We start from the raw sequence: 17193 nt of genomic DNA, 5'->3' as shown, positions 1-17193 counted from the left end.
GCGCTAATCTGTCAGCAAGTCTTTTATATAGGATTAACAAGACTGTAAAAGAGCAAATCACTGCTGGTAACTCATCCGTTACAAAACACTTATGGAGGCGGCAGCAGCGCCAGGAGGGGAAAGGAAGGAATTACTGGACAGCAGCAGGTCACTGTTGGTGCCATACAGAAAAAGTATATGGGAACGAAGAAACTGTGCGAGAACAAAATTGGATTACTTACTGAATATGTCCTTTTTGATTAAAATAATTAGAAAGTGTGTGATTAACAGTAAACATAATTTCACAGTGTAATTTACTTAAAACCAAAACAAAGGAAAGACTAAAATAATATATTACAATATGTTTATATTCCTAAAGGGCAATAATTTGCAGTACCTTACTTCTAATTGGCTGATCAATCTCTCTTTAGTAATACTGTCCATATTCAGTATTGTAAGACCAAAATACACAGACTAAAAATCTAAACTTTTAACATTTGTAACTTTGTAATTGAACTTCTTTATGACTGTACAAATTAGGCAATGTAACATAGAAAACAAATTAAAGTCTAACTATTTAGAAGCAATCTACTGACTGTTTTTGGCAGCTAATACAGTCATTGTGCTTTATAACCTGGAGAAATGCAGAGAAGTAATTATTAAAGGAATACATTCCTGAAGTAAATCAGATGAGACACAGGAGGTAAAACTTGAACAGAAAGGTAACAGTACTATTTCATAAATGGGCCTTCATTATAAGTGTTAACTACTACTAAAAAAAACAGCTTCATTTCTAAATACTGGTGAATTTTTACCCGAAAACTCAGCTGTTTGCTCTAAAGCAACATATGAATATTTATAAAAAAATATTTAGCATCAATTTCAACTACATATTAAGGTCAAAGATATTCACATGCAGCTCTTTCTTTCGGTATAAGATGGTTAGGTTCCAGTAAGAGCATCTCCAGAATTCCCCAATTCCCACTGCAGTGCAAAACAAAATGCATCAGGGACATGGTCATAAGCTTTCTTCAGAAACACAAAACATGCTGACCCAATCTCAGAAGTAAAGATCTGATGCACTATTCCACTACCAAGACTTTGTGCCACTGAGGAAAGCTACAAAGCTCCTCCTGAATCTGAGGCTCAGCAGTGGTTGAAGCCTCCTGTCTGTTAGAACAAACTTTTTCAGGAAGACAGGAAAGTATCATCTCTTGACAGCTGGAAATCAATCTTAGGCTCCTATTTTTAATTAGGCCCACCATCAGTCCACCACATGTACTAACAAAATCCTCCATGCAACATGAAAGAGGGAATCTGACACCATCTGGAGTGATTCTTCAGACATATCTGTATTCACTTTTAATATTTGCTGAAAGGTATAACACAGGTCCTTCACATTTCAGATTATGTTTTGAATAAATAAAGAACAAATGCAAAGAAGTACCCAGAGTCATAGGAAGATCATTAGATTTTTAGAAACCTTCTCGTCTTTTATTTGTTTAATGCATTTAGTTTCCAAAAAGAATGATTCAGTTACACTGATGTTGTAGTTTACAGTGATTGGGCTCCACACTGAGTACATGCATTTAAGAAAAAATAAAATAAAATAAAAAACACAGTATACTCTTATTTTACATTCTTCACCCTGGAATAATTTTCACCCTGAATAACAAATAAAGAACTGAAAAGAAATTTCAAAGCAACAACATTCAGGGATTTATGTTTAAGTATTTTGAATTGGACACACATCACCAGTTTAAGGTTTTAAAAAGCTGCTCACTTCCTCTCTTTTTCGCCTTCTTCATTTGCAGATGCTAAAAGCAAGAGTGGTTTGCAGATGCCAATAAATCAGTCAGCGTAACAATATTAACATATTCTAGTGCAAATGCCAACAAAGACTGGAATGTGTTCAAAGTTGCTCAAGTGTTTATCAGAATATCTCCTGTCTTTACAGGGAGAGTAAACATGACGATGACTGAGCACTTGCATCATTTACCGGCAGGATTCAGCAGGGCAGTAAGTTCATATCAAAATGTTAGAAATAAGACAAATTTTGTGACATCTTCATTAAAAATTAACCTTATTCGAAGATTTTTCTTCACTCTACAAAAATGTTCATTAATTTATCTGTTTTTGACTAGAAGAAGATGAACTGATGTTTTTAAATATTCGTTTCTGGGGCTCCTGACAACAGAACATGCTTTGACAATCCAGTCCTTTTGTTTATGCTTTTCCCACTAATCATCACATCAACATTTAGGATGTTAAAGAGGAACATCAGGAGGGAGCTGATGTATCTGGGCGTCATTTCTTGTCCTGTCAAAATCTTTTATCTCTCACACTCCTAAATATGCTTCTGTCCTACTAAAACACAAATGCTTCCTAGATTGTCTTTTTTTCTAACCATTAAAAAAATTGCATTAAACTACTCATTGGTTTTTATGTATCTTATATAGTAGGATGAGTTGAGGTCAAGCACAGATGCAACAGAAATGCCACACTAACCTCACATTAGCAATGTGGAAATAGCCCTTTTCAAAAAGTTCACATGCCGTGACGCCTTGAGATGAGTCCCGCTTAGAGACTATGTTACATACAGACAATGTATGGCTGTTGTTTCCACAATGGGCCAATGACAAATGGTAGTCAAATCTCTTTTTCCTAGCTCCCATTGTGTAGGTGTATTTAAGGTTTTCCAAGTACAGCAGGTGAGAGGGGCCTGTCCTTTGAAACACAAAATATTTAAGGAATCTTTTCTTGGAAGTAATTAATACAGGGGATTATCCAGTGAAAGTGGGATGCATTAAATAGAACAAAAGCATTGAAACACATGTTTAATGTTTGTTTTCAGTGAATATATTTCCAACTGGCCTGTTGGCTTTCATTTATCACAAGATGTTGGCAATAACCCAACAAACCAGGTATTTAAAGAAATGCATCATATGCATCAAACTTTTGGCCTGTAAAAATCTTTCTGATTACAAACACATTACACAAGAACCATGTCATGATAGGCAAAAAGCATAGATTTTTGACAGAGGAGTCAAAACAGCCCATTAACATTTGATGAGAGCTTTAGAAAAAAACATTAGGTGTAATTTTCCATCAAACCAATAACACAGCACTCAGTTACAATGGTCTTTTTGTACTTTGATTGCACAAGACTCCACTGAAAAAAGTATTAAGTTTAAAGCTCGCTAGAGAACATTTGGAAAATCCTGGGACACTATTCTGGCCAGTCCAGCCTGAGAATCTTTGAAGGGAGCTAAAGATTAGGGTGATGGTAAAGAGGTGTTTTAATCTCAAACACCTGGATCTCAAAGACTGGTGAAAATATACAAACTGCTGGTCAGCAATTATAATCTATTGTTAATAAATTATTTTGTTAACTTATACCCTTTTTACATTTTTTGCTATTTTTAAAAAGATGCCCATCTCATTTTTTTTTTTTATCAGAAACAGACTTCTTAGTTGGGCAAATATGATTGGAATTTTAAATCTGCCAGGTTTATGAATATTTTTGGAATTTAAATATAAAAGGCTGGAAGATAAGAGACAGTTAGTGATTCCAATCCTAACCCACATTAATTATAAATTTGTGCTTTGGTCCTAAATTTTTGGGTACAAGTTTTGAAAACTGTGCTCATTAATTGTGCTTGTTTGTTGGTCTCAACCCTTCCACATCCTCCTGGTTCTAAATTTAAGTCAAGAAAGCACCAGTTTATTAGGGCCACAGCCCAAATAGTGGGAGGGGAAGTGGCAAGAACTGGTGCTTAAGGAAGGACTTGCACCAGTTTCTCAGTGGAAATGGTTTGGTGGGAAAACCCTCTTTATGATTTTCTTTCTTTCTTTTTTTTTTCAAATTAGGGAGCAAAAAGGGGCAGTGTTTTTGAAATCACACAAATTATTTCCTGCTCTCAATGCCTTTATATTTGCTTCACATGCCAAAAAATACAAACTATGAAGCCTCCACTTATTTAACTGAGAAAGCAAAAAACATGAAAGACTCCTCAAGCCCCAGATAGAGCTGATTTTCTGGATCCAATGCACAGATTCTGTTGCCTAGAGACTCCTACAGAAACAGCAGCTCAAGATTAAACACATATTTCTCTGTGTGACATTCAGTTTATTCTTGTCTCTACCAAACACTTGCATGCTCAATATCTAAAAGGAATGTGTTGAGTATCTTTTTTTTTTCTTCAGGCATGGCACAACTAGGAGACAAAATCAGCTTCTTCCTCTGCACATTACAGCTCAAAGACACATTTACAGTTTTAGACAAGGACTATGTGAATCAACAACATGGTCTCACATCACATGACATGTAGAAAGACACACATATAAACACGCACACACTTACAGTTCACATATAATACACAGAGACGCTTCTAAGAATGGATTCTTTTTTCTACATATTTTTCTTGTGTATACATAAAGTATACAAGATAGAGGTGAAGATTTACAAACAGAAACATTTTGTCTAATTTTATAACAGAAAACAAACAGACAGCTTCAATGTTGAAATATACTGTTTTTTAAAATCATTTTAAGTAATTATTGCAGTCTAAACAATATGGCTTTGTCTAGTGAAAAGTCCTATCTGAGCTAGAAAATGAGTAAAATAAAGGAACAGGTTTTACAGTGTGCAGCTTCATCAGTCCTATTAATCTCTAAATTTATTTACATTGGAACAATGTATTAATCACACACGCTGCATAACTAACCACTGACTCGCCATCAGGTTGTTTAGGAATGACCGACATGCTGTGTTTTACACATGAATGTCCATATATTCAAGTTCTTTCACTAGAGATTGTTGCTGAATTACAGTACATCTACTCAAATACGACGTGACGAATCACTATAGTTTTTTTTTTTTTTCCTAAAAGATGCAGGAAAGTGAAGTACTTTCAGCTCTTCAGGCAGTGAGATCCAACAGCTCACACACCCGTTCCTCTCCGGCTTGGCCTAAACTTTTGTTTTCTAAGCAGTACGGCAGAGTTTTTCACCAGCAAGCAAACTGGTGGCGACGAAAGAAACAGAGAGATCTCACCAGGATTTCTTTGGTCTTGATGTCGATGAGCTTCACTTGAGGTGAACATCGAAAAATAACAATCTTGGTTGCACTGAAATAAATTTTTGCAGCACGTTAACAAAGTAAAAGAAACAGTACTTCCAATCATTGCCTGATGAGTAATATCCATTAAAATATAATAATGAAAAGATATAATAAAATATGAGTTTGTGATCTAAATGAGCAAATATTTATCAACCATCAATGATAGGAGTAAGAGATACTCCCAAACGTTTCAGGGTTGAGTTGTTTGATTGTCTAAGTGAATCAGACTGCTAACTTTGTTTATATTTTTTTCCATCTGTTACACAAACAAACATAAAATTATCCAAAGGGTTATGGAAGATCTGCTTGAATATAAAATTTTCTAGTTTTCAGCCTGCTTAACATTTTTTTTACTTGATGGCAGTCTAATAAGCTGTTGGCAATTTCTTTGTGAAACAAAACGGCCTCTTGAAGGATTTCCTGAACACCTTTGTGTGAAAAATAGTGCTATTTTAACACAAAATAGATCATTCCAAAAACTGTCTTTGAGCAACTACATTGACTCACAAATTAATCCCTCACTTACGACTTCCTCTGCAAGAGGAGATGATATGAAGGCACATGTCCTAAAAACGTTTCTAATGTAGCAAATGTCATTGAAAGGCCTTCTTTAGGCTTGTAAAAGTAGAAAACGCCCACTATGGTGACTGAAGCTTGCTGGAAAACGTGGTGGCAGTGCTCTTTGAAAATGTGTGCACTGTGGAATGTTGTTCTCCATTAAAGGAATGTGACAAATGCTTCAATCTAAATCAATGCACAATAAAAGTAAGAAAAGGATAAAACATGCACTACCTGGCAGTTGAAAGGATAATGCAGGAAAAACCAAAAATTCAAATAATGAAATCTTTGAAGAGTAGAAAAGAAAGAAGTAAAAGGTCTCTACAAAGGCAGTGTGCAGCCTCTAATAGTTTGAGAAACCCCCGCCCCCTCTCAGATCCTTTTTCCTCCTGACGAATTTTGAAACTCAAACATCTACAATCAAAGCCATTTGACATATAATCTTGACCCAAAGTCCCCGACACAAAAATCCCTGCTTCCCCATTGCCCTGCAGCCTGGCCCCAGGCCAGAACGGACCCTAAATTTAGGGTTCGTTTGATTCGCTTTGTTTTTCTGTTTTACTTCTTGAACATATCCTGTAGAGGTCCGGGAAGGTACTTAAGGACAGTGTCGAGAATGCTCTCCTCATCCTCTTCGTCGTCTCCGCAGCCTCTCGGGATTGCCTTCTTTGGGCGTGTCAGTGATCCCTCACATGCCTGCTCCATGGCTGCTTTCTCCTCCGCCTCCTTTTCCTCTTTCTTTTTCAAGCCGTACTGGCAGGCAGAAAAACAGGTGGTGGGAAGAGGAAGACAAAGGAAATTAATCCTAACTCTATTTAAGTCTTTTTGTTCACCTCATAGCTTGTGCAAGAGAATTCAATTATATTTGATTTTCTCTTTTGGGATTACAATAAATCACAAAAGATTGGTTGGAAATTTTAAAAAAGAACTTCATTCAAGAAAAGCATAGATGACATTTCTAAGATACGGAGAATAAGCTGATGGCTTTGTTTTATTTAAACAAGCAAATATTTCATTGTTAATTAAACCTTAAGAAAGACTATAAACACATTTTTGCAGGGTGACACACCTGCTTGACATGAAGGTGACAAGAGAGTGTAATAAAAAGGATCATTTCTAATGGATAAAAACACAATGCATACACATTTTCTTATTTCAAGAAGAAACCATTTCAAGCAAAAAATTTCAGCAAAAATGCTTAGGATTGAGTTTTTACACTCTCTTGATTGGCTGGCATCAAACATGACTGAATTTATTACATTTTTGACATATTTAACTTTAAATAAGTTCTATGAGTCCAAATAATTTCCAAAAAATTTGATCTAAATTCAATTTCTGAAGCTGAAAACTTTGAAGACAGTCTCAACGAAAAGAGTCTGTCAAATAAATGGATTCTATAAACATGTCAGGAGAAAGTAAGGAGCTGAATTTTGTCAGATGCAACACAACTTCAGGTTGAAACGGTAATGTTTTGAACCCATTTGATCAACATCAGAAATAACAACCCATCTCAAGCATGCTCTAACAATCCCTTAATAAGGTCATTATCATAGCTTTACAGACAGAAACACAAACATCCCACAATGCCTAAAATACATCGTTTGCATCAATAATCAGTTGAGCAGGGGAAAAGCATGACTTGAAAAATGGCCCAATTCGGTTGCTGTAGCGTATAAAAAGATTTCATCACTATAAAGCATCAAAAACAGTTTTGTTGTAGCTCTTGTAGCACCTTTAATAATATAAATAAGAAGCTGGTCTTCTGTAGCTTGGACTGCTGGAAGTATTTTTGGCTCTAAGCAGCGTTGATCAGAGTGAGGTATTTTTGATCAAATGAGCTAAAGATTGAAGCTCTTCCACTTGGTCATAAAAGTGGGACGCTGCAACAAAGATGAAGAAAATGAGGCTAAAACAAAGCCTTTCAGAAAATAAGCTGTCCTAGATCAGAAGAGAATGTTCTAATTTCTGTTTATCATCACTGCATATTTTGTTGTCAGGAGTAGAGTAGCTAAATATTGACCATAGTAAAATACTGTAAGAAAGTCTGCTTAGAAGGGAGAATATTCACACAATTTAAATTCATCTTTCTTGATAGAGATGGTCAAATTTAATATCTTTTCTCATAATAATTTATAAATATTTACCTTGTCCCTGATGGTCTGTCGTACTTTTTCCCTCTCTGCCTCCATTCGGGCATGTTTGGCCTTTCTCTCCTCCTCCTGTTGCCTCAGCGCCTCCTGTCGCTCCTCTTCTTTCTTAGCTGCATCCGGATCCTTTTCTTCCTCCCCACCGAGCATCTTACCCATGTCCTTGGTGGCCCCTGGACCGAGGTCAGGCAAACATATGTGGTTAACAAGGATTCCAACAATAAAACAAACAAGAACTCAAATTGTGTAAATGACAGTTTTTCTGAGATTATTCTGCATTTAAAACAGAAAGTTGCCACATTTTATATTTCAAAGTCAGCATTTCTTGAGGATTATGTTGTGATTGGATGAACTGCAGATCCTCAAGATGTCTCATAAACAAGACAGAAGAAGAAGAGCCAGCTGGACGATTTTCAGAGAACAAATGAGGCCACGGACACATTCTTCCGTCCGGTGTCGGCCATCTGTCCCACCTACCTGTGTGTAAACATTCTGGCACCACACTGATCATGAATTACAAGTTTCAACTTCTTCTTCATGTTATGTAGCCAGTGTATTAAAAGGTCAGCATTTTTCTAGATGGAGTTGTTGATTATTCACACAAAGAGTGACAGTTTGTAATAGAGTGAAAGGTAACTAGCAAAAGCAAAAAAGGTTTGATTCTCAAAGATTTTCTTTCAAAAAAATAAATTCACCATAATCTAAAGCTTGGAAATAATGACAAACCTTGAAATTATTAGAGATTTGAAAAGCTCTTCCAAAAGTTTATGATTTGTGCCAGCTTATATCAGTGCAGGCTGACCACACATCGGTTTAAATTTCCCTGAGAGAGATACCTCGGGATTATTTCATATTAGGCTTTTTTCTGCGTCTATTCTTAAAACCAGATAATTTCTTCATTTTTTAGAAAAGACGCTCCCCAGACATCAAAGCAACATATCAATAATGCTGTTGTTACCTCAGTCCGATCAATAGTAAATACAGGACCACCTGAGAGTGTATGAATTATGGATTGTCCAGTAGAGAGAAAACTTCATCTGAGTATTGATCTGCCTCTCAGGCGCTGGTGTAAGGACGGCCTGGCTGGTGGCCTGCTTTTCCGAGAAACCCCTTTGTTAGACCAGAACCTGAAAACAGATTCTGTGTGTTTGACACCTGAGATTGTTCATTTGACGAAAAGCAAGAACAGAGTCGAGAAACACCAGAGGGAAATCTGTTTTCTGCAATGAATCTTCTGGTAATGCTGCGTGCCAACTGGAAACTGAATGATTTTAGGTCATGTTATGTACTCTAATGTATGTTTTCCATTTCTTATATTGTTTTGCTCTTGTTTATCATGATGTTGTGATGCTGGAGATTATACTTAAAGCACGAACTGAACCACCTTCACACAGGACAATGACATCGTCACACTCTCAAGGTAGCAGGAAATTTGGAAAACCTATTTGTGTGAAAGCAAACAGGACACCACTATGCTTTTAGTACTCACTAAAAAATAAACATTAACAGGTGGGAGATTGTGTATTTAAAATAATTAACAGTTCAACTGACACAAAACAAATTAACAAATCATAAACATAACGACTAAAAAATAAAATATCCACAGTGTTGCAATGGTCCAGCCAAATCCCAAAATGTCCAAGCTGTTGAATCATGGGGTACTGAGATGACGGAATGAACATGATCTTAAGTCCCAGCATTGGATCAGAACACGAGGTTTTGGGACGTTGTATTGTGTAGTGGAAGAAATACAGAGGTATAGTCCTCGATGCATCCATCCTAGGTTCGATCTCCGACCTTCAGATTTTTGCTGCATATCTACCTCCCTGCCCATTTCCTGTGTGGTAGATGTTAATAAAAACCACTAGTGTCAAAAAAAATCTTCTTAAAAAAAAAAAAAGAATGAACTTGGGTTTATTTATGTCTATGAAACAGTGATATACTAAAACTGGGGCCTAATAAGGCACAGCAGAAGAAGCAGAACAATGTGGAGCAAACTGTTCCTTGAAGTCATCATACATGACTTGAAGCACACCCTCCGAGGTGAGTGAGCTGAAGGGAGGCAGGTCCTGTCGCTCAGCAGCAGACCCATGCAGAGGCCCTAATGGCCCTGCAGCGCAGTGTGTTTGCAGCAAACTTGAGGTTGACAAATTAGCACTCAGCTGGTGGGAGGAACGGGCAGTGAAATGTTCCAGTGGACTCACTGGGGAGTCGGGTTAAGGTCAGGCTGCCTGATGTGGGCGCTTCAAGTGTGTTAAAACACTCAAATAAGTGCAGGCATGTTTTCAAACACCTTTGTGTCAAGGATGTAATCTATTTCATTTCCTTCATTTTCCATAAAATTAAACCTCAGCATTTTTTAAATATAAAAAACACAATATTTAATTTAAATGAAGCTACCTTAGAATTCAAAAAGAGAGAAACATTAAAGCCAAAATCTTAGAGTCTACAGAGAACAGAATAAATTATACAGATAAGTGTCCTTGTGTTAGTATTTAGAGGAGTGAGTAAACCCTTGGACAGAAATGTTCATGTGATTCATAAACAGCTACACTTAATATGACTGAAGTACTAAAGAGGAACAAATAGAGAGCAGAAATGTTAGAAACAACCTTTTAGGCTCAAAATGATCTTGACACACTACTGGAGGAAAACACTGGCTATGTTAGATTTATTGGGCTTTTCTGCTCTACATCTCACTCTCTTCTGTTTTTTTTCTTGAATCTCGCTTTAATAAGACATTTCAGCCCTAACTTCATCATATAGTCTTCATGTTCTTTTTCTTCCTTCAGTAGGAACCCAAAGTATTTTTCCTTCTTGTCCTTTTGTCATTTTTTTCTTTCCTTGCATGTTCTTGACCGTATCCAATCTTTGACCAGTTTTAGTTTGGCTCTCTAAATAAAATCACACATTTCTGTGTTGTAGACAAAGCTTATGTTTTGTTTTGATATATTTATATTTTGTGTATTTAGCATTCTAATTCATTCATGCTCTTCTACCAGAAGGAGTTTAGTGCATGAAAGCTTGAAAGCGCTAGGTTGGAAAAGTAAAGTCTGTTTGGCAGATAACGTATTTGGAGACAATGGCCTAACTTCAAAAACTATGTGTATGGAAAACTAACTCTGCACATTACTCCAAACGTGTCACCCCAATGGGGAAACACTGAGGTGGCAGCATCAACCGATGGAGGAGCATTTCTTCTGCAGACAGAGAAAAAAGCAAACAGAATTGGTAGGAAGATGCATGAAGGTAATTGTGGGTGAAAATGCTACACCTTGTATATGCGCATTTATGGAAATGTGGAAATAAAAAAGAATAATTTTCCTTCCACTTCACATTTTAACACCATGTAGCTACGATAAAGAGGTGCAAACAAAGTTGGAAAGTATGAGGGGTGAAAGAAGAGAGTTAACGTTGTATAGATGAGGCGTGCACCGCTGACTCCTCCTCCAGCCTGTCAGATGGATTGCAGTGCTGCAGGAGTGGAAGGGTTTGAAAAATTGAGCTAATTTAAATAATGGATCACCTCTACCTCCAAATTACACCCTCATAAGTCACAAGAGAGGCTAAAATCCTGCACCATACATCAGCTGGCATGATCCTGTTTGTTTTGTAGCACCAACACCTGCTTGATCCTCACATAGAAACCTAACATCCATACTAAAGTGCTACTGAGCAGCACAAGCTGTCCGGGTCTTAGAGCCTTTGATTAAACTGCCTTTCAGCTGCAGGTTATCACAGAATCCTCGCTTGTTCATCTTTCTCACACCTGCACAGGAAATGAAACAGAAGGTTGGACGCTGCCTGGTCCGAACGGCCTAACACTGGTTCTACAGTTATTATCTCCTCCTTATCTTTCAGTTCAGCTTCTTTATGAGAAAAGACAAGGACGTCACAGGTTTGATTTTCTGATAAAGGAAGGAAAAGCAGGATGTTAGAGTCTGAAACAGAACTGACAGCAGAATGAACACTGGAGATGTTGCTTTCTACCCTTCATGTGAATTATTATCAGTATTCAATACATGAATATCTCTTCATCTTCATCAAAGCAAAAACTCTTTCTTTAGATAAACTTAGCACAAATATGAAACACAATAAAATCAAACAAGGGCCAGGAGGTGATTTTTATACCTCAGCCTGATCAGTGAAGTCAGTCAGAGGCGTAGATATGAACCTTCTTTGACTAAACCTCAGGTCCTCCAACACAGTTTAAAGTAAACTGCAGAAAAACAACTTAAGTGAGTTAAAGTTCTCCTTCAAAGAGTGCTGGCTTTTGATTTTATATACCAATATAAATCCAGTTGAGAGTCAGGGAAATAAGAAGCTGTCTAGTTCAAAGAGAAAGGGTCAACTGCACTCTACAGATTCTCTGTGGGTGGTAAATTATGACCTTTCAACTTGAGATTGATGGTCGGACTGAAAGCAGTGTGACAGAGCCAATTAAACTGCAAAGAATGAAGAAGGCAGTGTGTGGTTCTGCTCCATGAAGGGACTGGGTCAGAACCAGGGAGAAGTTCATGTAAAATGTGAAAAGGAAGAACTAATAGAAAGAAATACTGTGACACGGCTAACAGAAGAATGTGAGAATTAAATGAAGGGAGGTTTGACGAGTATTACGGACTTGCTGTCTATGATTAAAAATTTTAAGTTCAGGCTCCAGCTCACCAGGAGGAAGATTAGTTAATAAAAAACGTTGCTGCTTCATTGCACATTGGGAGACTTCTTTCCTATTTCAGCCTAAACACACAACACATTTTCTCTCAAGCTACAACTTTGTTGTTACACATCTTCAGGTGTTGAGGGTGAAAGAATTTTGTAGAAATGAGAAATTATATGTACGAGAAATGTTATCACAGCAGCAATGTGTCCAATTTTCTGATTAAAATCTATTCATTTCTCCTTTACCTTTCATTAAAATAGTAAAAATTAGACTTGCTGAGGTTTCTATTCTCTTTTGTTATTTTAGTGTCATAATCAAAAACAAAGGTAAATTTATATAGTATGATAATTTTATTTAGAATATTAAGAAAATGTAAAATTTTTAAAGTGTTTAGAAATAAAACATGAACATATTTTCAATGCATGTGGGTTAGAAGAAAAATGTTTTCTTGTTTAATTCTCCCCAACCTTGGTCAGAAAATGTAATGTCTAAAATCCATATCCATGTAAACCTTGGTAGTGGCAGCAACATAATTGGGGATGTCTCTTTTCATATTACAATAGTTTTGTTTTGTCAAGGTGGGAGAAATAATGATCAGTTTCTTACAGTATTTTTGATCTTAAACCTTTAGAAAACTGAAGATGAAGAGAAACTTATTTTTTCAGCACATCCAAAAACACATAGACATAACTTCATAGGATACAAATGAAAGTTTTGGAATTGGAGTCCAGAGACACCTGACAGATTTTCCTTTTTCCAAGAGGCATTAGGAAGTTTGGCAATAAAGACTTGGGAATTTTTGACAAATGAAACTGTTGCATGTTGACATACTCACCAAAAAATGCTAAATACTGAGTGAATTAATTTGTGCAACCAGTTACTGCAGCTTTGATTTCTGTATGTTTTCCATTAAATAGATTTGTTTTATTTGTATTCATAAATGTCACATTAAAGGTGGAGAAAATATTAAAAGTGATAGCAGGGTGCTATTATGGCAGATTCATAATGTCTCCTTCGAATCAGTGAAACTTCTTGAATCTTAACATCAGCTACATTAGCTCCATCAGTGGTTGCACAACTGAAAAGTGGAAAACAGATGAGTAAAAGTCAAAAGAGGAAGAATTAAGAGAACAAATGTTGAGTAAGGAGAGAGACGAAATAGCATTCAGATTAATAGATTGAATTAAAGAAGGATGAAAAAGGGAAAAACTGAGGGACGACAGGGCATGAGCAGTGAGGATAAATTAACGGGCGCCGGGCCGAAGGAGGGAGACGAAGGGCAAGTTGAGCTGTAAAGGAATAAATCTCATTTCATTGTGGCTTGGTGGTCATTGAACTGATGAAAGTAGATGAGGGGAATGATTTAAAGAGGCATGACCTCTGGGCCTGAGGGCCCTTGACTTACAATAAGATTCACACTGACATCTTTATGTTGTTTTCAGTGAATGAGAAGAGACGTGGAGGCCAACGGGTTTGAAGCAGAACAAGATTACAATTGTGGGACTATAAAAGAAAAACCACAGCCAGGAAATACTTTTATGCTGTTGCTCATGTTACATAAAGGTTATTGAGTCAAACAGTGCATGTTTCAAGACTAGTTCTTGTCAGCAGATCCATTATGATTGTTTGTCCTTCTGAAAGGATCAAAACATAAAAACACTAAGAAGATCTCACCTTTGTTTCAAGGCTGGACGGATCTGAATTATTTTTCCACAGTCTGTCACTAGTTGTTCTGTACTTCAGGCTTTTCATGTGTTGGTTTAGAGTCTGTTCCATTGTGTAACTTTTTTAAAAGTTTGCCAATCTGTTCACGTGAGGGTTTCTCCCTGGCAGGCACCCTACATTCACTTGATCATCCTCACCGTTTTCACTCCACTGTCACTCATTCCAGTTTTTCTTTCACTCACCTGGATTCCCCCATTGTCTCTGTTTTTTGTTCTCTCTAAATCTTTCATACTAGGATTCTGAATGTCTTGTCATTTAAATTTTTCTGGACCAACTTTATATTTGAAGGTGGAATGTTTTTAATTTGGATAATTAGATGAATAGCAAAATCATTAACAATGTGGCATGCTCAGTACTGATAAATACAGAAACAGAAACAATGATCACATGATTATTATTAAATAAACACTGAACATCATTACTGTAAAGTATAGTTTTCAGTGGAGTCTGCAGGAGATTTTCTGGATCTTTGGCAATTATTTCCTAACTAAAAGTGTTTAGAGATGGGGAGCATTGAGATTGTAGTCACATACTCACCACCCAATGCTTGCTTCATTACAAAATCCATGGTTCCTGCTGCTTGGTAGAGTAGTTTTTCCTCAAAGTCAAAGAACACCAAGCATGTAACCACCAAACCTGAAGATATCTCGTTGGTCCAGTCGTCTTTACTTTTTTCTTCTTCTGTTGTAATGTCAAACAATTCTCTGCAAGGCAAGAAAAAAATCAAAGAATATAATGAAGTCATATAGCTTCAATTTACACACATTACATAAGCTTTAAACACTGACATTTTTGCCTCTGTGAGGGAAATGTACAAGTATTGGACAAATAATGAGATCTTTATTACACTCATTTCCCTCTGTGGCAGGAATCCCATTCTGAGAAGAGCGTGAATCAATACTGAGGCATCTTTCTGTACTTGAATCCAAACACATCAGTCATCACATTCTGCCAAACCAAAATAAATATTTCATGGAAAATTAGTGCTATGATTACTTCATTCATCTGAACCACCCAATTTGTAAGAGAAAACCATTGCAAATCCAGTTAGGCCGCATATTTACACACATATAAAATAAAATGAAACCTGGACAATAAAGTTCTACATCTGCTAATCAATGGCCACATTTTTGAGTTGATTAAAAATCATGACTTATTTAAACTTGCAGTCTCAAAAGATAAACAAAATATTCAAGAATATTCAAATATTCTTAAATATTTCCAGTCAAGAAATATTATTACTTGACTAGAAAAGATAAATGATTTGTATCCACATAAACATATGTCTATGTAGTAGATATCTTATTTTGTTAAATGAAAACATTGGTTTTTTGAGTTGCATAATACAGTGTTTTGAATAATTATGAATGCCCCTTAAAGCTTAGTTTGTTGGGATTTTTTGTGACATGTTAACACAACGTATCACATAATTGTGAAGTGGAACAAATAAATAAACATTTGTCAGCATTTTGCACAATTAAACTCACAAAAATGTGGCATGCATTGGTATTCAGTCCCTTTATCTCCGATACTCAAAAAAATAATTTTTTATAATATCCCAAGTTAAAACCATAATGTGAAATTGCCGTGGTTTTGAGCACAGTTAGTAGTATTTTTCACATGGTTTCCAATCCTTTTAACTATGGCATTTGAGCAATTACAGCCTAAATATGTTCCTGTATATGCACTTAATGTTGCCCTGTTAAATATGGGCTCTCCTCCACCAATGTCAACCAGGATAAAATCCTCCAACTTTATAACACTTAGTGAACCAGAACAGCATTCTATTTTAAATCAGAGCTCCCTTGATTTTCCCTTCGGCGACTGCCCATTGTTATTATGCTACACCAATATTTGCCAGAGCTGAATGGATAAGGGCTGAAATGATATGGGACAGCAGATTGGGCCGCTTATTCTGGGAGGTACCAGGGGAGATGTGGCAGAGCGGGACAACAATCCATTTTTAACTGTGTCTAATGCTCCAGGGCTAGAAGCGCCTGATTTCAATTGGCATGAACATGCATCTTCTGTCTGGAGAGAAAATGTCAGCATTGTATATGTATCCCTGATACCAGATCATGAGTCTTCCTTTGTATTGCTTTTTTCCAATATATTTTCTGTAGGACTTATATCAGGGCTTTAATATGGCCAACACAAAACACTGACTTTGTTGCACTTTAAACCACCTTGTAACCAATTTGGCTGTGATTTAGGTCATTGATCAGTTGGATGACATATTTGTGCCCAAGATCTCCTGAGATGCTGCTTCAATATTTCCACTTCATGTTAAGGTGCGCCAATCCCTCCTGCAACAAGACATCATAACAACATGATGTTAATCTTGGAGTAATAGTTCCTTGCTTAGTGAGCCTTTGGTCAGCTCATGTCAGTTCAGGACTCGTTTCACTCTGATTAATGTCATTCTCACCTTCTCAGAGTCTGTTGGTTTTGTTCTTGGGTTGACTTACACATTTCACACATCACTTTGATAGTTAGGCATCAAAAGGAAAAATTTAGATTGATGTAATAATGAAATAAGAGAGAAATGTGTCTTTTAATCGGGCTATAGCTGTATGATGCAGAATTGTCCCATGTATGATCTAAATACCAGATGTTCCTGTAGGAAATTATGGCAAAAATAAACAAATAAAATAATATAAAGAAATAATTTCCCCTTGTTACATTTAGAGATGTCTGGATTTTTCATCTGTTCCTTCCCACCAGCTGCAAACTGGATTTTATCTTCTGCATTAATGGCATGGTCTGTGTGGTGATTGTGGTCTGGCAAAAGAGCAGTTCTCTTATCTTTGCAGAGACAGACTCCAGGACTCAGTAAGAGAATAAAGGAAAGAAGCGGCTCTTGGACAACAGCATCAGCAAGGAAAGGATTCACAGTTCTTATGCTTGGCATAATTTTTGACTATCTTGAATCTCAAAAAATCTAAGGGAAATATTCCTAGGTTTAGTAAATCTGCAACATTTTAGTTGTAGAAAACACAATA

General features: G+C 36.6%; 1 protein-coding gene across 2 annotated transcripts in view; it reads right to left on the bottom strand.

Moving 5' to 3' along the window:
• Positions 1 to 1435: 1435 nt before the first annotated feature.
• The window catches only part of LOC116714404 (complexin-2), a 30600-nt gene continuing 14842 nt past the window's right edge, over positions 1436 to 17193 (bottom strand). For both annotated transcript variants that reach the window (XM_032554964.1, XM_032554963.1), the window contains exons 2-4: positions 14729 to 14895; positions 7804 to 7979; positions 1436 to 6412 (exon numbers count right to left, since the gene is read on the bottom strand). In XM_032554964.1, the coding sequence (XP_032410855.1) occupies positions 6218 to 6412; positions 7804 to 7979; positions 14729 to 14759 (402 nt within the window). In that variant the 5' untranslated portion in view covers positions 14760 to 14895 and the 3' untranslated portion in view covers positions 1436 to 6217. The remainder of the gene's footprint in view (positions 6413 to 7803; positions 7980 to 14728; positions 14896 to 17193) is intronic.

The sequence above is a fragment of the Xiphophorus hellerii genome, chromosome 23 (genome assembly GCF_003331165.1).
Source record: "Xiphophorus hellerii strain 12219 chromosome 23, Xiphophorus_hellerii-4.1, whole genome shotgun sequence".
Lineage (NCBI taxonomy): Eukaryota > Metazoa > Chordata > Actinopteri > Cyprinodontiformes > Poeciliidae > Xiphophorus > Xiphophorus hellerii.
Note: the sequence above shows the minus strand (reverse complement) of the source record. Positions and strands in the feature narration are given on the sequence as shown.